General features: G+C 45.4%; 1 protein-coding gene and 1 non-coding gene across 2 annotated transcripts; both read left to right on the forward strand.

Moving 5' to 3' along the window:
- The first annotated feature begins 1,065 nt into the window (after window positions 1–1,065).
- On the forward strand, window positions 1,066–24,411 carry EIF4H (eukaryotic translation initiation factor 4H). Its single transcript, XM_068967183.1, has 6 exons — window positions 1,066–1,172; window positions 15,652–15,839; window positions 17,982–18,046; window positions 18,129–18,225; window positions 22,274–22,411; window positions 22,496–24,411. Exons 1-6 carry the CDS (start codon window positions 1,114–1,116, stop codon window positions 22,633–22,635), a joined length of 687 nt encoding a protein of 228 aa, XP_068823284.1. The 5' UTR covers window positions 1,066–1,113; the 3' UTR covers window positions 22,636–24,411.
- On the forward strand, window positions 16,689–16,811 carry LOC138077315 (small nucleolar RNA SNORA32). Its single transcript, XR_011144763.1, has one exon. It is a non-coding gene; the product is annotated as a small nucleolar RNA SNORA32 (small nucleolar RNA).
- Window positions 24,412–24,442: the final 31 nt, after the last annotated feature.

Genomic DNA, 24,442 nt, shown 5'->3' on the forward strand with positions numbered 1-24,442 from the left:
CAAACATACTGGCGTGCGTAGCCATTCCCTTCTCCAGGAGATCTTCCCAGCCCAGGGATCCAACTCGGGTCTCCTGCATTGCAGGCAAATTCTTTACCATTTGAGCCACCATTGCAAAAATTCTATGAGGTTTTCAACTTTTCCTAGACACGGACGGGTTTAAGAGCATCCGCTATTACCACAATCTCAATCACAAACCTGAGAAATTACCAGCGTAATAAATTTCCATTGCCTTTCTATTCTGTGCTATTGCTAGACGGAATTCACTCAAGATAGAATTCTTTTCCAAAAGCAAGATGCAACAACTCTCTGCTTCAAGGACAACTTACACTCCAATCACAACACCCCTTCCCCAAGACCGATACCTAGCTGGCAGTTAGAGCCTCGGCGGCAGGACTCATCCCCATTGCCTCGCACGCTCAGATCCTGACCCCAATCTCCACCTTCCAGGCCCTTCGCCCCTGTGCATTCTCAACGGAATGCTCAGCTCAATGTGGCGGGGGTGGGGGGGTGGGGGCGTAGGAGTGGGGGTGTGGGGGTGTGTGTGTTCTCCATCCTGGGGGAGGCAGCCCTTTGGTGTTAGCGAGCGACACCCTGGCCGGGTAGATGTAGGAGTAGGACCAAGTAGAGGAGAGCTCTGGGGTCACTGCTAGGTCTGGTGTTCGGAAATCTTAGACCAGAGAGCACCGCTGGCCCGGCGCAGATTCCAAGGACAGCCCGGCGAGGAGCCCTCGCTGCGCGCTGCAGCAGCCAGCGGAAAGGTTCGGGAGGTCAGGCCAGGCTTACGTCCACTGGCGGGGCGGGGCGGGGGCCGGAGGCGGCCGCGGGTGAAGCCCTGGTTGCGAGGGGCTAGCACACAATGGGCCGGAGCGCACGGCAGGGCGCGCAGCCAACGCGCCGCCGCACCACGTGGGCCGCAAAGCGCGCTGGGGCCACCAGAGGCCCGTCGGCCCAGGCCGGGCGCGGGGCGGCGTACGTGCGCGCACGCGCGCGTGCGTGCGTGCGATTTGCGATCAGGCGGCGCGGCGGACAGCCCGGGCGGCGGGGCGGGGGGAGTTATATTGCGAGGTCCTTCCTCGCTCACCCTGGTTCCTCTCGGAGCGGAGACGGCAAATGGCGGACTTCGATACCTACGACGATCGGGCCTACAGCAGCTTCGGCGGCGGCAGGGGGTGAGGCGAGCGTGCGCGGGCCCCGGCTGGGCGCGGGAGGCGGACGGGAGTCTGAGGTGGCGGGGTGGGGGGTGGCCCATGGGCGGCGGCCTTCCCGCGCTCACACCGGGAGCGGCGAGCCGTAGGGGCCCGGCTGGGCCGGCGGAGGCCGCGTAGAGGCGCCTGGAGGACCGGGGCCTGGAAATGGCGCGCTCGGGGAGGGTGCGGCGGCGGTTAGGCTCCCAGGGGCTTGCTCGAGGGACAGACCCCTCCTTGTGTCTCCTCCGCCGCCCGCGACGTGTCTTTCCTCTTCCTCGGTCGCAGGGCCGGGCTGCCGTGGCGCTGAGGGCCCGGTACGACGGGCTCCCGCTTCCAGCCCCATCCCCCAGGACGGCAGGGCCAGCGCGGGGCTCTGCTGCAGAGCGGGGGTGGGGGCCCGCTGCCTGCCCGGCCCCAGCCATGTCCCGGCCGCGGCTTCCTGTTGTCAGCCCGCGCTGCAAGTGTGCTGGGCCCGTTTGGCCATGAGACCAGCGGGCTGTGTCGGGTCGGAAGGCCGAGAGAGAGGTGATTCCCTTCCGTTTTCGGGTGAGGCTGGGATTTGGCAGCTGGAGCCCAAGACCAACCAAAACAAACACACACGGTAGCATTTTCCTTTTATCCTTCCTTAGATCAGAGTGCCTTACTGACAAGTGCTACGTGCTTACTGGCAGATAAATGTTATGACCTGGAGAAGGAATCGCATTTAGCTTCGTTCTGATTCTGGTCATGCACAGACTATATGTGCACCTTGTTTAAAGGAAAAATCCGTGTCTAGTTAATTAAAAGCTTATGGTGCTTAATTCCAGGGACCCGCTCTGCATTTTTTTTTTTTATACACGAGTAACCTCATACAGAATTTAGGAGATAGGCTATGAACATCTTGATATTTGTCAAGGGCACACTTTGCCTTTGTGTGATTTGCAGGAAGGATTACTTTCCCAGGAAAACACCACAATAGTACCTACTGAGGTGTCCAGTCTCCTGAGTTTCAATCCCAAAAGTATCTTTGTTTGGTGAAGAATGACCTTTTAATACTTCGGTTTGGGAATGGCTCAAATAAAAGCTTGTTTGGGTGCCTGAGTGCACCAAGTATCATTCATGACTGTAGAACATGGAAGTTGGGGGAGGTGGAGCTACCTGTTATTTCAAAGAATACTTTATTTGCTAATAAAAAGAAATAGATGTTGGATTACATGTACAATTACTGCCTTTGGGGTAGGTTTCTAGACATCAAATTTGTAGTTAAGTCATCTTGAAATTTAATAACTAGTATTTTTTCCTTTCTCCTAGTTTCAAAAAACATTTGGAAGTACCCAGGAAAACTTAAACAGTAGTTCAGATTAAGACAGATCCAAGGAATTTTAGTTGGTTTGGGACTACAATGTTAGTTGTATTATACAAAACCTGGGGATTTTTTTTTTTTTAATTCTTGCTTTTGACAAATGTACCAGATGTTTTGGTGACTTGAGGTGTTTGAGTTAGTCTTCCTGTGTGTATCAAGTTTTGACAGTTGGACTGCCTTAATAACAAGTTGATCAAAAGTAAAATTCTCGTTTAAGATGCTGTTTATCAGAATAGTAGAAAAGAGAAAAGACAGTGTTAGCCATTTGCCCAGATGCACTCCAAAAACCGATGTGAGAGTATTAGTTGGCACAATACATTTCCTAAGCTTTTTAACAAAAAATCCTTTTGCATTAAGCACTTTCTATAAATGACCTTGGAATTTTCCACTTGACTTCATCTTCATATAAAATACATAGGAGATATTGCTCAGGTAGCTAAAAAGTAGTTTTAAAAAATCTGTTGGTGAATTTGTGTGTTATTTTTTAAGGCAGTGTCTGGAGTGGGTCCAGAAACTTCTCAGAGGACCAGACATGTAGTGGTGTGATCTGTGCCAAAACTTTCTTGTTCCAGATGGTTAATGTTAACTTCATCAAGTCGGAAGTTATCAGTTATTGGGATCCTGGAAATTTAACAAAATGATAGGATCAGATGATCTTCAGTGATCGAGTTATGTTCACATCAGTACTTGTCTCAGGGCTTCCCGAGTGGCTCAACAGTAAAGAATCTGCCTGCCAATGCAGGAGCCACAGGTTCCACCCCTAGGTTCAGAAGATCCTCTGGTGAAGAAATGGCAGCCCACTCCGATATTCTTGTCTGGAAAATTCCATGGACAGAGGAGCCTGACGGGCTACAGTCCTTGGGGTCGCAAAGAGACATGACTGAGCATGTGTGCACAATACACATCTCGGTGCTGTTTACATTCAGATACAGCGCCTAACCATTACAGATGATTACCACCTATGGAATGGTCCTGTGTTGTTTCATGCTTGTTTCTTTTTTTTTTGGCTTCACCCTGTGTCATGTGAATCTTTGTAATTAGTCCCCCTACCAGGTATCAAACCCACGCTCCCTGCAGTGGGAGCACAAAGTCTTAAGCACTGGACTGCCAGGGGAGTCTGTGTTTGCCACTTTTGTAAAGCACCTTGTTTCTGGTCTGGGCTTCCCTGATCGCTCAGTTGGTAAAGAATCCACTTGCAATGCAGGAGACCCTGGTTCAATTCCTTAGTTGGAAAGATCCGCTGGAGAAGAGATAGGCTACCCACTCCAGGATTCTTGGGCTTCCTTCAATGGCTTAGCTGGTACAGAATCCTCCTGCAATGCGGGAGACCTGGGTTTGATCCCTGAGTTGGGAAGATCCCCTGGAGAAGAAAAAGGCTACCCACTCCAGTATTCTGGCCTAGAGAATTCCATGGACTGAATAGTCTGTGGAGTCACAAAGAGTTGACACAACTGAGTGACTTTCATTCACTCACTTCTCTCATCTAAAACACCTTAGATAGGATGTCTTAACTCTATAATCAACTTGGGTCACAGGTGAAGGGGATGGCAGGTTTGTCAAAATCTAAAAACTTGGGTTTTAATAATAATTATACATTCCCTGTAAGTTTATTCTGTAGTTGTGTGTAATAACCAGTATGGTGGTCAGGAAGCAATGTTGAACTACTGCTTTATTTCCCTAGCCTCTAAAGGCATGTTCCCAGCAGCAGAGGGGAGAACCAGGGACTGCATTGTTGCTCAGAAATCGAGTCAAAACAGAATTCCAAATTATCAGTTGATTGTACCAGATCTTGAGTGTATTTTTGTTTTGCACTTTGCTAACCTAGCTTTCTGAGGTTCTCATTTTTCATTTGCCTTTGGCAATAACGTGCCATTGACACTAATTTTACATTTCTAACTACAAAAGGCCTTTTGAGTGCTGAACCTAAAAGGAGCATCGATCCTGAGAGTTCAGTTGGAACTTAGAATTAACAATAATTGATATTGCTGGAATGGTACCTGCTAAAAATGAATTAAACTACAAAGTTAAATATTCTTTATTAAATTCCAGCGGGGGGAGGTTAGAATTCTGATCTTTGAGTCTTATAGGACTTAACCTTGGCATCTGTGTTTAAATGTCTGTTTATTTTTAAGTCTTATGATGCAGAAGAAAGTGTATGAAAGCTAACTAGTTTCACTGACGACAGGATCTGTAAAGGTGTTGAAAGGCATATTGTGAAAACCTATCAAATGGCAAATTGCTTAGGTTTACTGTCATCCTGCTCTCCCCTCCTTAGTCTCCCGGTGCTTGATTCCAAGTCATTGTTCTCTTCAAATACTTGGTTTTACCAAGAGGTCTTTGAGATGTCAGAGATGTTCGGGCAGAAGCCATGGCATTAGAATGAGTCAGACAAGAGCTCAAGTGTTCTCTCTTTCAGCTGTGTATTAGCTGTGTGGTCTAGACAAGTTCCTTAACCTCTTTAAGCCTCATTTCCCCCACATATAAGATAGAAACTCCTCTGTAGAGCTGTTGGAATATTAAATGAGATGTTAAACTGCAGCGCGGTATCTGGAACATAAATGCTTAATAATTGATAGCTGTTGATTTATAATTTTTTAATTCTTAAAATATTTCCTTTGGAGTTAGTAAGAATGGGGAAGTTTCTATTGAGAGTTAGCTGGAATGAGTTATTGTTTTCCTGGGTATATTTCTAAAGTCAGTTAAGGGAATGCTATTCATTTTATAGGCATAAAACATTTATAATAAGCATATATAATAAGTATCATAAATTAGTATCAAGTAATTCGTTCTTGTACATTATTGGTTTGTAACAGTTCATGTTGGACTATTAAAATGCTTCTGAGATTTCTTTTAAAAAAATCCTTATATGCTTTTAAAATTTATATTTCTATTTGAAATTACCCTTAGTGTTCTAGAAAGACTTCACACAGAATCAAGGCATCTTCCCAGAAACTTGGAATGTACAGAGCAGAATGTTTGGCTGAGGGGGTCGGGGCATCAGGGAGTCAGTCCTGGATCATATCCAGCTTTCCCTGGGAATAGGAGAGTGTTGGGCAGGAGACCATGCCTGGCTCTTTGCCTTTGCATCATTTGGACAGGTGGTTATACTTGCACGCTCAGGGCACAAGTGACCAGCTGATTTTGATGGGACTTCATAGCTGTAATGTCTAAGTTGTGTTTGTGAATCATTGAATATCCTTGGATTTTTTAAGTTTGCCAAGCATATCATAGTTTTTTTTAATGTTCTTGAAAGGACCCTCGGGATGTGTTCACGTATACTGATACTCTGTTGAAAACATGGCACCTCCATTGTACTCCAGCACAGGGTAGATGGAGCTGGTGATCCCCCCCTTGTTCCACATGCTGTTCTTCTATAATTGGAATAATCAGTTGCATTTTTGGAGGGAGCCCCCTGATTTTTTTGGCCAAGCCCCACAGCCTGTGGGATGGTAGTTCCCTGACCAGGAGTTAACCCTGGGCCCTCTGCAGTGAATGTGCAGAGTCGTAACCAATGGACCACCAGGGAATTCCCTGGAACCTTTTGAATATCTAGCTTAGTAGAAGACAGCTGGTTTCTCATAGCTGTTTCTGTATTCACTCTTAAGGTAGGTTGCTTGACATTAAGACAATCCAGCCTTACAGAGATAAACAGTTAGAAGTGGGAGGATTGTTTTAATGGCCTTTTTAGATTAATTGTAGGTACTCTTAATTTTTACCTACTAAAACTTGCCAGGTGGTAATTTCCATAAAGGTGAATTGTAACAATAAACATCTCTTACATTAAAATCCATATAGATTTATCTTATATTTTGAGTGTATCTTTTACCTGTGCATTTTTTTTGGTAACATGATATATTGGTCCTTTGGAAAATACCAGTTCACTGAGTTAATGCAGAGCTTCCAAAAGTTGACATATTTCACTATACAGTATCAAAAATCATGTTCATTAATGTCCCCATCCAGTTCATCAGAAAAATTTCAGGAATTGGGAGACTGTCAAGTGTATGTTGATAGATACAAGTTTTCTAAAATTCTGGGTTTTGCTTGAAAGCCTGCATTTTATCATTGGCAGCAGATAGTACTGTTAGTTTCCTGAAAGGGACAAGACTCGCTTCATTTACATGAAAGTGCCTGACACCCAAGTCTGGACCACAGTTGGTTAGTTCTTTCAGGTAAAAGTGTTGTTCCGTGAAATGAATAGCTGGTTCAGCTTGTAACTCACTCGCAGGAGGGCTTTTCCTCAAGCTAACCACGTACTTCTGTAAGCAGCAGAGTGCTTCATTCCCATTTGGTAACAGGATATTTTAAAAGTGGGTAGTATTTAATAAAGTTAATCATTTTGACCACTTTATCAAAAAAATTCTTTGCTAAGGATGGCTTTTTATTTTTTGTGTGAACCACTCACTCATGGGATCTTAACTTAGTTCCTCGACCAGGGTTTGAACCCAGGCCCTTGGAAGTGAAAGCGTGGAGTCCTGACCAACCACTGGACTGCCAGGGAATTCCTCCCTCCCCTTTTCCCCCTATTTTTAAATTTAAATATTTAAAAAATCGTTTACAATACTGTGTTGGTTTCCGCCATACAGCAGTGCAGATCAGCACATTTATACATACCCCTCCTCCCTTTCCCCTCCTCCAGCCCCTCCCTCTGCCGGCACGGAGCGCCAGCCTGGGCTCCCTGTGCCGCGCACGACCTCTCACCAGCTCTCTGGCCTACACCTGATAGTGTGCGTTTGTTGATACTTCTCCATTCGTCCCACACTCCCTCCCCTGTGTCTGTGTCCACGAGTTCCATTCTCTACATCTGCGTCTCTATTCCTTCCCTGCAAATAGGTTGTGGTACATACATACAATGGAATAGTATTCAGCCATTAAAAAACACATTTGAGTCAGTTCTAGTGAAGTGGATGAACCTAGAACCTGCTGGACGCAGTGAAGTCAGAAAGAGGAAAACAAATATAGTATGTTAGTGCATATATATGGACTCTAGACAAATGGTATTTGATGAACTGTTTTCTTTTTTTAAATACTGCAAGTGCACGAGTAATGGTACAGTGTGGTGCCCCGTCTTGACTTACATGGCGGCCGACAGCAAGATCTGTGGAGGTCTCTGCACGGTTTGGTTTAACAGGACTACTGCAGCTGGTTAGCCCATGGAACTGTTAAATGGAAGAAAGGTTTGCCTCTGGGGAGACAGAGCCAGAACCAAATAAAGGATCCTGTAATGTTCTTTTCGAGGCCATCTGAAAATCTAAATGAGTACCCATCATGGTGAAAGAGGTTACTTGCAATCCTGAAGTAGTTGGCAGGCTTGTGGCTTCATTCCTTCTACCCTGATAAGGAGCAGATACTGTGGCAGTTTTGGAGATAAAGAAGTGAACAAGAGTTCCTGCCTCAGAAGGTTGCAGTTCTGCATTGCTTTTTGTATCTTCCAGATGTGACTGAATTACGAAGCTCCCATTCACAGCAGAGAGAGCCCCTTGAAATAGGGCTCACTGAAGAGCTCACCCCAGACACTGCCCCCCACACCACCTCCAGTGTTCACCAGAAACTTGGAGAGGCTTTCATGCACATCCTGTAGTAATGATAGTTGTCAGGATAAAAGGATTTAATTTTGAGTGCTAACTGAAGGCCTTGGGAAATCCATACTTAGAGAAAGATCTACTTGGGAGTGCAGTGTCTTCAGTCGGTCCATGGGCTTGGTTTTTAAAATCTAAGCTCAAATTGAAATGTAATGTGACATCTTGGATGGGATCCTGGGACGTGAAAATGACAGACAGTAGGTGAAAGCTAAGAAAACCTGAATAAACTGAGCTTTAGTTGGTAAATGTATTGATGTTGGTTCAGTGGTTGTAATCAGTGTGTCTTACTAAAGTAAGATGTTAATAGGTAAGGGGGCTGGTAAGATGTTAATGAAATAAGGGGCTGGCTTTTGACAGCCTTACCTTTTTTGCTTATTGTCTCGAAATGAAGTAAATTACACATTTTGACCTTTCTTTGCACACTCAGAGGATTTTGTCTTTGTTGCTTCCTTGCATTTTATTCTCAGAAAGGCAGCCTTACTGGGATTTTATATAGGATCTAGGAAGAGTGCCTCATGCCACGTGATATATGCTAGTAAGTGTTTGTGGATGGCAACGTGAAAGACCAAAGCTATTGATCAGCCCTACTGGAGCCATGGGGTTCTCAAGGCAAGAATACTGAAAGATGATGCTGTGAAAGTGCTGCACTCAATATGCCAGCAAATTTGGAAAACTCAGCAGTGGCCACAGGACTGGAAAAGGTCAGTTTTCATTCCAATCCCAAAGAAAGGAAGTGCAAACGAATGCTCAAACTACCGCACAATTGCACTCGTCTCACATGCTAGTAAAGTAATGCTCAAAATTCTCCAAGCCAGGCTTCAGCAATACGTGAACCATGAACTCCCTGGTGTTCAAGCTGGTTTTAGAAAAGGCAGAGGAACCAGAGATCAAATTGCCAACATCTGTTGGATCATGGAAAAAGCAAGAGAGTTCCAGAAAAACATCTGTTTCTGCTTTCTTGACTATGCCAAAGCCTTTGACTGTGTGGATCACAATAAACTGTGGAAAATTCTGAAAGAGATGGGAATACCAGACCACCTGACCAGCCTCTTGAGAAATCTGTATGCAGGTCAGGAAGCAACAGTTAGAACTGGACATGGAACAACAGACTGGTTCCAAATAGGAAAAGGAGTACATCAAGGCTGTATATTGTCACCCTGCTTATTTAACTTCTATGCAGAGTACATCATGAGAAACGCTGGACTGGAAGAAGCACAAGCTGGAATCAAGATTGCTGGGAGAAATATCAATAACCTCAGATATGCAGATGACACCACCCTTCTGGCAGAAAGTGAAGAGGAGCTTAAAAAGCCTCCTGATGAAAGTGAAAGAGGAGAGTGAAAAAGTTGGCTTAAAGCTCAACATTCAGAAAACGAAGATCATGGCATCTGGTCCCATCACTTCATGGGAAGTAGATGGGGAAACAGTAGAAACAGTGTCAGACTTTATCTTGGGGGGCTCCAAAATCACTGCAGATGGTGATTACAGCCATGAAATTAAAAGACACTTCCTCCTTGGAAGAAAAGTTATGACCAACCTAGATAGCATATTCAAAAGCAGAGACATTACTTTGCCAACTAAGGTCCGTCTAGTCAAGGCTATGGTTTTTCCTGTGGTCATGTATGGATGTGAGAGTTGGACTGTGAAGAAGGCTGAGCGCCGAAGAATTGATGCTTTTGAACTGTGGTGTTGGAGAAGACTCTTGAGAGTCCCTTGGACTGCAAGGAGATCCAACCAGTCCATCCTAAAGGAGATCAGCCCTGGGATTTCTTCGGAAGGAATGATGCTGAAGCTGAAACTCCAGTACTTTGGCCACCTCATCAGAAGAGTTCAGTTCAGTTCAGTTCAGTCGCTCAGTCGTGTCCGACTCTTTGCGACCCCATGAATCGCAGCACGCCAGGCCTCCCTGTCCATCACCATCACCCGGAGTTCACTCGGACTCACATCCATCGAGTCCGTGATGCCATCCAGCCATCTCATCCTCGGTCGTCCCCTTCTCCTCCTGCCCCCAATCCCTCCCAGCATCAGAGTCTTTTCCAATGAGTCAACTCTTCGCATGAGGTGGCCAGAGTACTGGAGTTTCAGCTTTAGCATCATTCCTTCCAAAGAAATCCCAGGGTTGATCTCCTTCAGAATGGACTGGTTGGATCTCCTTGCAGTCCAAGGGACTCTCAAGAGTCTTCTCCAACACCACAGTTCAAAAGCATCAATTCTTCGGCGCTCAGCCTTCTTCACAGTCCAACTCTCACATCCATACATGACCACAGGAAAAGCCATAGCCTTGACTAGACGGACCTTAGTTGGCAAAGTAATGTCTCTGCTTTTCAATATGCTGTCTAGGTTGGTCATAACTTTTCTTACAAGGAGTAAGTGTCTTTTAATTTCATGGCTGTAATCACCATCTGCAGTGATTTTGGAGCCCTAAAAAATAAAGTCTGACACTGTTTCCACTGTTTCCACATCTGTTTCCCATGAAGTGATGGGACCAGATGCCATGATCTTCGTTTTCTGAATGTTGAGCTTTAAGCCAACTTTTTCACTCTCCTCTTTCACTTTCATCAAGAGGCTGTTTAGCTCCTCTTCACTTTCTGCCAGAAGGGTGGTGTCATCTGCATATCTGAGGTTATTGATATTTCTCCCGGCAGAGTTGACTCATTGGAAAAGACTCTGATGCTGGGAGGGATTGGGGGCAGGAGGAGAAGGGGACGACCGAGGATGAGATGGCTGGATGGCATCACAGACTCGATGGACGTGAGTCTGAGTGAACTCCGGGTGATGGTGATGAACAGGGAGGCCTGGCGTGCTGCGATTCATGGGGTCGCAAAGAGTTGGACACGACTGAGCGACTGAACTGAACTGGAGCCAACCCAGTTATCACCTAGAAGTACTAGAGGCAGAGAACACATGATGTTCCAGTTAGCCCAGAGGTTAATACTTGGTCTTAAATGACAGCAACAAGACAAGATTCTGTATAGTTGTTTTTTGTTCATTTTTGACTGTGCTGGGTCTTCACCGCTGCACCTAGGCTTTCTCTAGCTGTGGCGAGTGGGGGCTACTCTCCAGTTGCAGTGGGTTAGCTTCTTGTTGCAGTGGCTTCTCTTGCTGCGGAGCACGGGCTCTGGGGCACATGACTCGGCAGTTGTGGCGCACGGGTTTAGTTGCTCCACAGCATATGGGATCTTCCCGGACCAGGGATCGGACCCGTGTCCCCTGCATTGATTGACACGCGGCTTCCTATCCGTGCCCCACCAGGGATGTCTTGTTTAGTTTCTGATTCACTTAGAAGTCTTTGTAAAATTCTTCCCCAGAAAGAACAGCATGTGTCCTTCATTATTTATTATCTTACATACTTTGGAATTTTGTTTCATCCACTTGCTGATTGTAATCCCTGTCCTATTAATCTCTTCTCTTCTTTTTTCTTACAGTCACCCTTCCTCCGGTCTCCTCTCCTCTTTATCTTCGCTTATTCACATTATCATGTTGAGTTCAGTGTTTTGTCTGCTGTCTGGAAAATAGAGTTCAAGTGGCTTTTGCGCCACCCTGCAGAGATGGTGCTCATTACTGTCTCCTGAATTTTCCGTCGTCTTTTACTTGGGATGTGATTTCTTCTTTGTCCAGATGCCTGGACCCCCGTAGCTGAATTACCAGCTGCTTGCTGGTCGGAACTGAGTCTTAGGTTTGTGCCCTTTATATGGTGCTCTGTATTTAATAGACATTCAGATACTTTGTTGACTTGAGTGAAGAAACGTGATCTGTCATAGGATTATGGTCACACATGGAGTTGAAAGTTGGCTTTCTGAAATGACTGAGGATGTAATTATTACTTTAAAACTTTCATATATATATATATATATTTTATCAATAGGCTGTCCCTGTCGGCAGCAGGCATGAGTGGGCAGGACCCTTGCTCGATGGGGGCAGGTGATGGGGGCTGGGAGCGCAGCACAGACCTTCAGCTCTGTCTTTGAATTGTAGCATCGCCTTGTCTGTTGCCTGTTTTACGTCCACAGCTGCTAGTCAGCCTGCTTCTGCATGAGCAGCGTATCCCGCAGGGTGTTTAATCTACCCATAACACTTCAGAATTGTTACTAAACTTTTATAAAGCAATCAGTCTTGTAAAGTATCTTTATGGTCAGTCTCAAGCTCCTCTATAACATAAAAATTTGAATATTTATAAAATAACATGCAAAAATGGAGGTACAGAGGTGATTTAGAGAAGGTCTTTTACCAAGCTAAGGTGCCAGATGAGTCTTCTGTGTTTTAACCTATTTTAGAAAGTGCTTATTAACATAGCTTATTTAGAATAATAGTTCCCTCTAAACTTAAGTATCTCCTAAGAATTTTAGCTCAAAGGCTTTCTGACACTTGACTTTTCATTTGATTGGTTGCTGACCGCGTGCATCATTTTATTACTTGCATGCGTTTGCTCTGGGGTTTGTCTCAAGTTGCTGGCGCACTGTAGGCTCCTGGTAGAGGAAATACACTGAAATCTGTCCGGCTGCAGCCCCATTGCCCTGTAGTGTCTTCAGTGAACTACTCAGTGAAAAGCTAAAAACCACTCAAGTCCTGTAGAGCTGAGGGCATCAGGTAGGGCAGTATTTAGGACTGCCTCTGTAATTCTTGAAAAAAATCTATAGTGTTAAACCGCTGGCAGTTGTGTGAGGCTAGGGTGAAACGAGAGGGTTCATGGGTCTGAGTTGGCTCTTTCCACAGCTCCTGCTCTTAAAGTACTGCTTGCCTGAAGTGGGGTTCTTCAGGCTTCCTCTTCCCAAAGCCAGAGCTGGCATCTGACCATCCTGCGTTCTTGCTAGTCACGATCCTTATCAAGGCTCATGAGGCTCTGACCGCACTCAGTCAGAGGTCGGTCCACCCTGTCTCTTCAGTCCTCTGTCCAGCACCCCACAGAAGTTCTCACATGCCCTTTTAGCAAGTCTTTCTCCCTCCTGTTTTCTTGGGTCATTAAATGTACCCCTGCCAAATTTACCATTCTTTGATCCTCACCTTCTCACCTTCTCATTGATTTTTTTTTAAGATCATTTTAGCCCTTTGCCTTTTTTATGTATCTATGTAAATATATACACAAGCATGTGTGTATGCATTTACAGTTATTTTTGTTTTATTTGTGCTATTCAGACATAAGCTACTTGAGAGCAAGGGGCTGTTTTCCACCAGGTGTTACTTTAAGTGTTTTAAATTATAGTTGGTTCTCTGTTTTGACAGTTTTCTGAGTGTTTGTACTGTTTTTATACATTCAGTACCCAGTCCCAAGGAGTATCTTCCTGAAAATGTTTTAGGTTTTATGGTTATTGAAATGCAAAATAAGCCACATTCACTTGTAAGTCTGTTTTTCTCTTATTCAAGTGTTGTCTTAAAGGTATTTATTATCAAACATTTGAGGTATCTAGAATTCATGTCAGGCAAGTTGTGGAATTTCTTTCATGATATTTCTAGCACTGTGTGAATTTTAAAAGTCAAGTTACTTTCCAAGACCTGGTATTAATATTATACCTTACAGAAAAAAGGGAAGATTGCCTTTGGGCAGACCTTTGAGTCATGTGAGGAGACTCATTTGCTTTAAGTGTCTCTTAAAAGTGGCACCTCCCTCTTTTAAATTTTTTTCCTCTAAACATTTTATTTTGAAATCTTTCAGGTCTGCAGTAAAGTTGAAAGAGCATGATACAGTGGACTGTAGTAGATTCGCAAGTTTCACAGTTGTCTGTCTTTATAGATTCATGCACACACACATGACGTTTGTGCCAAACCCTTTGGAAACAAATGCTGTCCTGACACTTCATTCCTAAGTAAGTTTGTCTTCCTGAGAGCAGAGGCATCCTGCTAACTGTAGTACCGATTATCACGCCTATGAGATTTAATGCTACAACAATATTTATACACACCAGTTTCAAATTTCTCCATCTGCTTTTTCTCTTATGGCTGCTTGTTCTGGGATCCAAAGGTCATACATAGTTATTTCATTAGTCTCCCTGCCTTAGAAAAGTCTTTCATGACTTCTGTGCATTTGAAGAGTCTGTGCTCAAATAGAGGGCATGTCATTTAAATTTGTCCCATTACTGGAGATACGAAGTTCAGTTACCTGTTACAGTGGTAACTGAGCCTTGCCTGAATCAGTCACTACTGTGTTGGTGTGGTTTTCTAATTACATGATTCCTCCTGCATTTTGTAGCTGACATCATTATTAATGTAAAGAAGAGCTCCCCTCCCTTTCATTAGTTTAGCAGACTAGTGTAGGTTCAGAGCAGAATTGGTGAGAAAGTCCAGAGTTCCCGTGGCCCCTGCCCCACAGAGGCGCAGCGTCCCTGCTGTGGACATCGGCATTGCCGCGGCACAGTAGCCCGGTCAGCAAGCCTGCCTGACAGTGTGCAGGGGGGTTCCCTCCTGACGGGGTGCGTTCCACTCTGTGGGTTGGGCAAATGTATAATGGCCCCACTTATTTTAAAATTACCCATAAAGCATTGTAAATCTCAGGTTGTAGATGGCCGTGATGGTGGTCGCTGTCATTCTACTCGTATGCACTGTGTGTCAAGCTGTGTACGCAGCAGCATATGTAATTTCTCAGTAATTCAGTGTCTTTTTTAGTATTGACACAGTTTTCCAAATAAAGCTTAGAAAAATTGAGTAACTCCTCCAGGTAAATATCGGTAGAGCTGGGATTTAAACCACTGCCTCTCACATTAGCAATGATGTGATGGAGTCAAGGTCCTGCCGCTTGTAAGCTCTGTGAAAGGGAAAGTCGCTCAGTCGTGTCCAACTCCTTGCGACCCCATGGACTGTAGCCTGCCAGGCTTATCTTGTCTGTCCATGGGATTTTCCAGGCCAGAATACTAGAGTGAGTAGCCATTCCCTTCTCCGGGAGATCTTCCCAACCCAGGGATCAAACCCAGGTCTCCCGCATTGCAGGCGGATTCTTGACTGACCGAGCCAGCATGGACAAGTAAACGCCTCTTGTCTCAGCCGAGGAAATTGCATTGAGGCTTAAGCGAATTAGTCACATGCATGTATATTTGAGGACCCAGCGAGGCAGTGCGTGGCAGAATGGAGAGTATGTATGTACATAGTACTTGCACAAAAATCTGTATGAGAGCAAATTATCCATCAGACAGTAGCAAGAGACAGTTATATTGTGAATGAGTTAAACTTCAGCTTCAGGACAGGAAGTTGGACAGTTCATTTCTGTATGTGTTAGTATTATTGGGTGTGAGGGAGGGCATTAGCTTAGGTTCTGTTCTCCTATTCTTATTTAGGGAATAGGAGAACCCCTTTTCTGTAGGAGGATGTTCTGTTTGGATTTGATTCTCTAGGGAAATCTATGTTTACACAGATTCTGTATTTCTGGACGTTTTTGTCATCCAAAAATAGGCATGTTTTCCATAAATGAATTTTGGAATACTTGGTCACTTCAGGACAATGTAGCTGGGTTTATTTCACCAAGGTGGGGTGGCTGAGTGGGAGACGTTTTCCTTGGCCCTCCGGGGCAAGCCTGCTCGGGCAGACTTGAGTCCTGTCTTTTCCCCCCTAGGTCCCGTGGCAGTGCTGGCGGCCATGGTTCCCGCAGCCAGAAGGAGCTGCCCACAGAGCCGCCCTACACAGCATATGTGGGCAATCTACCTTTTAATACAGTTCAGGGCGACATCGACGCTATCTTCAAGGATCTCAGCATAAGGAGTGTACGGCTAGTCAGAGACAAAGACACAGACAAATTCAAAGGTGAGTTCAGGGGCGTTTTACTGTGTTATTGTAAGGGGGAGAGTGGGTCTGACGCGGAGGGCTCTAGTTAGGAAAGTGTTGGAACATTTGCCTAGTCCAGGTAGTTGAAATAAACATAGCCCTTTAACTCATAGGCCTTCAGTTCTACGTGGCAGGGAGGGGAGGTATTTATAATTTAGTTTGTAGAAAATGGGGCACACGCCGAAGTAAATCTGGAGTGTGCCTAGCCTGTGTAGCGATTCTGTCTCTGCCAGAGGAGTTCCCAGGAACGAAATGAACAAATGGAACTCGGGACTTTTCAGGTGTACATCAGCTTGGCTGACTCGTGCATTTGGGGGTGGTTTTCCTGTGAAGTCCAAAAAGTAACCTAGTACTTGTCAGTGTACATTTGTGACTTCAGCACGTGTGTTTGGGGAAGTGATGGGGTCAAATTTCAGATCAAGTTAGTGTCTGTGGATTAGTCTCTTTAGGGCTCTTGAGCAGAGAAGGGCTGGGAATGGGGAATCAAATGGCATTGGCATCTAGCTGAATGGAGGGGGCTGTGCCTGTATTTAGTGCGTGATGCAGGGTCCAAGGGCATTTGGTTTGCTTTGTTGACGCAGAAATGCACCCATGAAGAGCGCAGAGAGGCTGCGGTGGGCTGGGGGCTGCACAGGAAGCGGCGGTGCTGCTCAGCAGAGTGCTTCTCTGTTTCTGTCGTTTTGAAAGCTTTCTCACCTAAGAACCTAGACCCTTTGATCGTAAGTGATCAAATAATGAAAACCTGTGTACCTGTTAAGCTTGTAGAAGTAAGTCACACTGCGAGGAAGCATTAAGAATTCAAATTTAAGATACAGATATGTGGGTGAATGGTCATTACCAAGGCATTTAGAATACAGCTTCTCATTTGCTGTGGACATGACCATAAAAAATGATTCCCACTAGGTTTTCTTTCTGCCGCTTTGTTAGCATTCAGCCTATTTGGGAATATTTTATCTGAGGGGAATACAAATGTGGGGGTGAAGCCAGCCTCAGGGCCAAGCCAGTGGCAGCATTTTAAGAGTTTGTCTCATACAAGTGCATCTTTGGCAGCTCTACTGTGAGGCAAGTGTGAGCTCTAGAGGGACCAGGCGGCTGTTGCCTGTTTGAGTTTGGAAGTGGTTTTCTCAGTTTCTCTGAACATTGAATCCACGTGGGAGAGGCATGGATACGGAGGTGCAGTCCCAGCTGGGGATGGGGGCTCTCCAGCTGTTCTTTGTGTGAGCAGATGGTGAACAGGAAAAGTTAGGACCCAGGCTGTAGTGCTTGCTGTCCCAGTAGGGTTTGAGGGTGAATTGTAATCATACAGGAGGGGGAGGGGAGGGGGTAATACAGGGGGCAGTGTGAGCACAGGGGCAGTGGGGGAGGGGTCTTAACCCAGATTTAACCCAAGGGGCAAGGAGAGGGCATGGACTAGAGTGTGGAAATGCTAGTAGAAGGAAAGTAGAAGGAAAGGCTTATTCAGAGGTTTAAGCGGGGAGAGAGGGGGTGTGGTTTCCTCTGCCAGGAGTGTCCTCTGTTTACAGGCCTGTGTCAGAATGGAGCATCAAGGACTCAGGTTGTCAATAAAGCACCCAGACTAGCTGTCTTTAATTAATTAGCCTTCTGAAGAGGATGTGATTGTTGCTGAGGGTGTGTTTTTTAGCCTTGTAAAACAGATTTTATACCAACTACCTGAGCGGTAAGTAATAGGCACCTTCAATGTAGTGTTCCTTCAAAGCGTGTTTAGTATCCAGTTTGAAATCTGTGTCTTAAAGCCCCGTTAGATTTATTCAGAAGTTATTCAGAAGTTAGACGTCATTCAGAAGTCAGAACTAACAGCTCTTCAATGACCCAAGCAAGGTTTTAATGTTATGGTTAAAAGTTAAAGCTTTATAAAAATAGCTACTATTTCAATACCCAAATAGGTTAGCACTTTCTGATAGAATATAGTTAGGAGGAAGGACGTCCAGGCAAATTCTGTTTATTAGAAAGTAGAATATGCACTTTCAGGTTCTGCACGTCCGTGGCCATCTAGGCGCAACAGCAGTGGTGGTTGTGAGGTAGGAAGTGGTGCAGGCAGGATCCTGCTGTACCTTTAGCCTGGAGTTCCTGGAGGAAGTCAGGGTTTGTGTTCTCTTGCAGGATTCTGCTATGTAGAGTTTGATGAAGTGGATTCCCTGAAGGAAGCCTTGACATACGATGGTGCAGTAAGTATATTCGGGTCTTCTCTGTGGTGGTAGTCGCTGGATTTTTGTCTTGCCAGTACTTACCGTATTTTCCCCTTATTAGCTCTTGGGTGACCGGTCACTTCGTGTGGACATTGCAGAAGGCAGAAAACAAGATAAAGGCGGCTTTGGCTTCAGGAAAGGTGGACCAGATGACAGAGGTGATTGGTTCTTCTACAGCTGAACATAAAAGTTGTTCTATGCCCACTGATTACAAGTCTTGTAGGTTGTAGTAGACCTCTTATCTCGTGGGTCTAATTAGGTATTTATGAGCTTTTAAGAACGTGTAAAATCTTATAAAGAATGGGTGATGCTTCTGCAAGCCTGGGTTTTTTTCTTCTTCCTTTTGGCAGCAAAAAACTTTTCTAAAATTTCAGTGAGGTTCCCATCACATGAGTTGTACGTCTTACATGTTTGTGCAGCAAGGTAATGATCAACCTCAACTTTACCTTTTTTGTGTATTCTCAGGAATGGGCGGCTCTTGAGAATCTCATGGTAGATGGGATTTCCGGTATCAGTATTTAAAGTGTCACCACTTACCCTTTTTGGTGGCCTTGCTGCCGTTGTATGGTTCTTGTGAGTAGCCCGCCTGGCCGGACTACTGCCTTAGATCCTCTCACAAAAGAAACTTTCCTGAAAGGTACCCAGGCACGCATTAAGCCTCTATTAGAGCCTCAGTGTTTTGGGGTAGGACGTGAAAGCTGCTACGTCGAGACCAAGTTGAACTGATCCACCTTGTTTTGTTACCATTTCTTTGCCTACTGCTCTTAAAACATGCCTGTATCTCACAGTGAGTCTTTCTCCTTGGTGGGGTCTAGTGTGTACGGCACGAATAGATGAGTGTTACTTCTAGAAGTAGTGTGGAGGTTCTAGAAGCTTACAGAAAGCCTCATACTAGTGGTTCCTGGTGGCTCCCTCCTAGATAGTAAGAAGCAGTCCTGTTGACCTCTTTGTTTCTTAAAGGTGGACGTAGTCCTCGATAATTGCTTTTCTCAACTCATCGAAGCAGACTTGTGGGTACCTCCTTGTGTCGATTCAAGAGGTCAGTTTGCATGCCAGGCTTTGAAGAGTTGATGTCCTAAACATTTCTCATCTCTCTCTCTCTCTTTTTTTTTTTAATGATGAAAGTAGTTAATATTTGGTCAGAATGTCCATTGTAACCATAAGGTAGAAAATGAAACACAGGTCGTTTCTTTCCTGTAAACTGGAGCTCATCTGCACTGGCCACCTTGTGAGAGGAGAGCATTAGTGCCTCCCCCTAACCCTGTCGTCCCCCAGAGCAAAACTCTGTAGAAGGCAGCTGGTGGGTGTGGGAAGAACTGGTCTTGGAAGTCAAAATTTTCTTAAAGAATTTATTTCCAGTACTGCTTTAGCTAAACAGACGGCTACTTATATCTCTTGGATAATTTAATTACCCCAAGTCCTGTAGCCAATCAGAAATGAGCTTATTTATAAAAGTACAATATAATCCAGTAAACCTGTAATTTTATGTATAAGTTAGTCTCTGATTGAAAAATGCAGCAGACGTCATCTCAGAGCCAGGTCAGGTGTAGTCAGTGACTCAGTGGGTGGTGGCCGCCCGTCTGCAAGCTCTGCATTCCCTGGTACTGAGGAAATAGCAGAGCGAGTTCGCAGCTCTGGAGGTTACCGGAGGAACTAATACCTTTCTGCTGTCTGCCTAGCTTGGGTTTTTGTGACTCTGAAGCAAGACATACAGTGACTGTAGCCAGAAAAAGTGCCTTGCGACCAACCAGTGTAGACTATACTGTATCTAAAACCAGCAGTGCCCAGGAGGCGGAGTACAGCCTGTGCAGGTTATCTGTGCAGGTAGACTCTCTGACTCTAACGATGTCTGGTTTTGACACACACTCCTTATTAAAAAAAAAAAATACGAGCAGTACAAAAAATACGAAGAAGAAAGCAAATAAGGTCCCTGTCAACCAGAAATAGACAGTTTGTTAAACTAAACTTTGCAAAGGAAGCTCAGAAGTTTCTCCTGGATAGTGTGCCTCCTGGAAATCTGCCGTCACTCTTGATGGGAAGACGGTTGTCAGTGTCAGGCCATCCTCTTTATTCCCCATTGCTCATGTCAGGAGAGATGCTGAAGCGAGGGTGTCACTCGAGGCTAAGGAACGCTGGCTTGTTTTCTTTCCCCTGCTGTGCTTTTGTCTCATGATCCTGGACGGAGTACTGATAGCAGTTGTGTGTATGTGCCTTGTCAGTGTATGTGTGAGCTGATTTGTTTTATGCTAAACCCTGAAGCAAAAATTAATCTCGTTAAAGGGGAATTTACTTTCATACTTGGTGAGGAAAGGTACACTTCACAGTTTAGGTGGGGAAAATGTCAGGTGAATTGTTTGAGTACTGATTAAGCTTCTTTAATGAATGGTGAATGCTCTGGTTGTTAAAAGTGATTTCACAAAGAACCTTAGACTTGATTATATGTGTCCAAATTAGGTTTTCCCCCAGAGCAGTGCTCCTGCTGGTCTAAGTCTTTTTACAGTTGTTTTCATTACTTGTTTTGTTAAAAACGGAATTGTTCAAACAAGTAGTCTTTGAACTGAGTTTCAGATAACTTTATCAACTTAAAGATTCCTTGCTACCTTTAAAGACCAAAAAAATTAAAACCTTACCTACCAATCAAGGTAGTTGATTCTCTGTATTCACAATGTTAGGTTCTTGCAAACACCCGGTTAGCAGATCCTGAGCCGTTGTTCCTAGGGAAATACTCGCCATAGTGAGGCTCAGTCTTGTGAGCCTTTGGTCATATTTCTGTCAGCCAGTTGATACATCACCGTTGTTTAATATGTACGTAGTTGATTGGTTAACGGTGAGCTCACAGGTGACAGCGCTGTAACCCCTGCCTGAGAAAGGCTTCTCTGACCAGGCACACCCAGCCGTCTTGGTCTTCGGAGCACTAGCCAGCACTCTAAATAGCAGAGTCGCTCCCAAAGAGCGCAGAAAGTGCAGCGTTAAATCGGTTGTGAAAAGGGCACTCGTATTTGAGCCGAGGCTTGTTCGTAACTCAATTGGGAATATATGTGTCAGGTGACAAGTCTTTCCCTGCCCTGTGCATGTCAGAATGACAGCAGAAGGCCCCAAGTATTGATTTCGGGATTACAAATCAGTTTTAGTGAGTAGACAGATTGGCAAACATGAAATCAGTGAATAAGGGGGACCAACTAATGTATCAGAAGACTGTTCCTCAAGCTCAGGATCCTTCTTCAGGTATAAGTTCCTACAAAGCTTTGAGCTGTGACACCATCCTTGGAGTGAATAAAAGTAGTCACCTGCAGGAGCTTAAACATAGAGGGCAAGCGCATTTGTTTAATTATAATCTTAAATTTTTATTGAAAGCGAAAGGTTGTACTGTTAAAAGGTTATCTTAAAACAATTCGCCCCCCTCCCCAGTGACTTTCAGTTAAATACAAAACAGAGTAAGGCTTAAGGTTCTTAAAAGTCCATTGAGAAAATGTTTTTCACACTGAAGACAATGGCAGCTTACTCTAATTTTAAATGAGATGCAGTTCACTTGTGTTGGTAATTATTTTAGCGGATGCACAGAGGACTTGGGGGGAAGCCCTTTGCAGCTGTAAGAGGTGTGGGTTGGATGTGTGGTTCCTGCTCTCTGACTCCCTCTTTGGGAAGGGAGTGGGCCTGATGAGAGCTTTGGTTACACAGAGGTGCTTTGCTTTTAGAATGATCCACACCTCAATGGCAGCAGAAACTGGAAAAAGGGGAGTGGTCACCCAGGGGTGACTTGGTGTTTTTATTTTGTCTTCAAATCTAGCTGTGTGTGTGTTTTTGCATTCTAAATTGTAACTTCTAAATTTCAGGTTTTTCTTTTTTTTAACAACTATAGATTATAATCAGAAACAATAAAATGTGCTTTGAGTTTTGTTTTAAGCCTTGTTAGGATACAATCTTACTGGCTTCTCCTACAAACTTAAGAATTTAAACAGCTCATTTAATTTTTCTCTCCTAAGATTCTTTTTTTTTAATCTTCTACGATTAAAAAAGTCTGTCAGTGTTGAAATTGCCCAGCAGATTCACATTTAAACCCGTTTTGAGTGCACTTGATCTCGGAAAAATTTCTGATGCTGGACAAACTAAGGAATTTTAAATGGAGCGCAAACAGTTCACACAGCTGTATAATCAGCTTTGAGACGGGAGTATAAAAAATCCTTTGTGGTTCTCTTCCTTCCACAGGTTTCAGGGATGACTTCTTAGGAGGCCGGGGAGGGAGTCGCCCAGGTGACCGGCGAACAGGCCCCCCAATGGGAAGTCGTTTCAGAGATGGCCCTCCCCTTCGAGGGTCCAATATGGATTTCAGAGAACCCACAGAAGGTATGATGGTGACGTGTAAACGGGCGGCTGGAGGGCGCCTTCTCGCGATGCCTTGGTAAACCACGCTGTGTTTCCCTCCCCCAGAGGAACGAGCACAGAGACCACGGCTCCAGCTCAAACCTCGAACAGTCGCAACGCCCCTCAATCAAGTAGCCAACCCCAACTCTGCCATCTTTGGGGGAGCCAGGCCCAGAGAGGAAGTCGTTCACAAGGAGCAAGAATGAGCTTGTGGTGGGGAGGGAATGGGGTGTGGGGGGCGTTCGCGCGAGACCACAGCCTGGCTCGCCCCCCGGACCGGCAGTCCTGCAGTTACCATTCCTGCGCCTGACCTTTGTCCTCCTTACAACGGAAACACAGAGCTTGTGAGTGCATGTCAGCAGTTAACAAGTGGTTTTTAGTACATTCTTGGCTTTGCTGTATCTGCCTAGTGCCTGTTTTGTGCTTTTTTTCTTCCCTGCCACTCCTTTCCCCTTTCCCTTCTGTCCTTCTCCCTCCCCGCTCCTTGTCTCCTTCCAGCACGCGAGTTTCTCTGGAGGGGCAGAGGCGGCCGCCCTGCCGGAGCTCTTTGGGTTGGAGTGCTGCGTTTCTCTCCATTGCTTTCGCCTTTTCCTTCTGCCGCACTGGCCTTTTCCTTTGCCTTTTCTCAGTGCTTCTCTTCTGACCTGCATGTCGAGTTCTGTATTGCTGTGGCTTCCGAGGAAGAAAGCAAGTCCCACGTTGGATAGCCCCTTGTTTTTAGTCAGCTGGGATCAACAGACAGCCTTTGGGACACCTTGCTTTCAAAACAAGGATAAAGTATCTGTTGATCTCTGCAGATTCCTTCCTATAACTATTTATAGGTAGTCCTGACTCCACTACCCGCTTCCCAGATGGGCTGTTCACGCGGAAGAGGCTCACGTTTCAAACAGCAGAACCTGAGAGAATGGTGTGAACTGTCGGTGGGGCGTGCACGCAGGAGGCAGACTCAGTGCCCTGCTGCGCTCGCGTGTTTTTATCACTCTTCCAGCACTGTGTCCAGGCTGGTCTCCCTCGGGCGCCAGCCGTCCTAGAGGCCCCTCTGTGGCTGGATGTGGTGAAATGCCGTCCAGCTTCCTCCCCGCTGGGCACAGAGGTGCTTTGGGGGCCGCAGGGGGCGGCGCTGTGCTGGGCTCACCCCTGTGTGGACGCGGCTCCCTCTCAAGACCCCCACTGTGTGTCCTGCCTCACTCTGTGCTTCTCTGTCCCCCAGCATTAAGTCACAGTGAGAGCCTGTGCTTCCCACCGTCCCTTAATTTTGGAATGAAAATGGGCCTAGGATCTGGCACTTTACTCTCTGACTTGATGAACTGAGAATTTGACTATGCAGAGCTGTCAGGTAACAGGGAGGTGGCCCAAGGTCACCAGGTCTCAGCTTCAGGACGTTCACTCCCACATAGAGTGTTCAGCTCGCACCCAGGGCCGGGCAGCTAGGCAGCAGCTTTTGAGCTCAGACACCTATGTGTGAACACATTTTTCAGCACCCGAATCCCAGTTCATCCCACTGGGAGCAGTCCGGGCTCGGCTAGAGCCCCGGAAAAGAGAGACCCTCACCAGCAAGACTGGAGGGCCGGGGCAGCCGGGCCTGGGCGGCGCACTTAGGAAACAGCTCCTCGTTAGCTGCCGCCCTCGGCTTCTCCCTGTCCCCAGGTCTCAGCAATTCACAGAACTCTGCCTCCTATCCTTCCTTCCACCTGTCATCTTTGCTTCTGAGATAAGAACCATTTGTGTAACACCAATACTTACCTAAAGAAAGACATGCATTATGTGGTTGTAATCAAACCTGATGCTTTCAGATGACCTACTTACATCTTCAATGTGGAAAAGATTAAGAACAAAACAAATTCATCTAAACTTCTGGGCAATCCAGTTGACTTTTAAATGTAAGAATGGAATTCCAAACACTTAACACATTCAGCTATATGACGACAGAAAGTAAATCTATGGATATGGTATTTTGTGAATGATCTTTTAAATAAAAGAAAACCTTACGTAATATTTAATGCTTGTCTTTAT

This window comes from Capricornis sumatraensis, chromosome 3 (assembly GCF_032405125.1).
Source record: "Capricornis sumatraensis isolate serow.1 chromosome 3, serow.2, whole genome shotgun sequence".
Lineage (NCBI taxonomy): Eukaryota > Metazoa > Chordata > Mammalia > Artiodactyla > Bovidae > Capricornis > Capricornis sumatraensis.

What these genes read in the sequence shown, in the direction of transcription:
- EIF4H (XM_068967183.1), top strand. Translation starts at nt 1,114, where the DNA reads ATGGCGGACTTCGATACCTACGACGATCGGGCCTACAGCAGCTTCGGC. An exon ending in AGACACAGACAAATTCAAAG is followed by an intron (nt 15,840 to 17,981) that starts GTGAGTTCAGGG and finishes GTTCTCTTGCAG; the next exon opens with GATTCTGCTATGTAGAGTTT. An exon ending in AGGTGGACCAGATGACAGAG is followed by an intron (nt 18,226 to 22,273) that starts GTGATTGGTTCT and finishes TTCCTTCCACAG; the next exon opens with GTTTCAGGGATGACTTCTTA.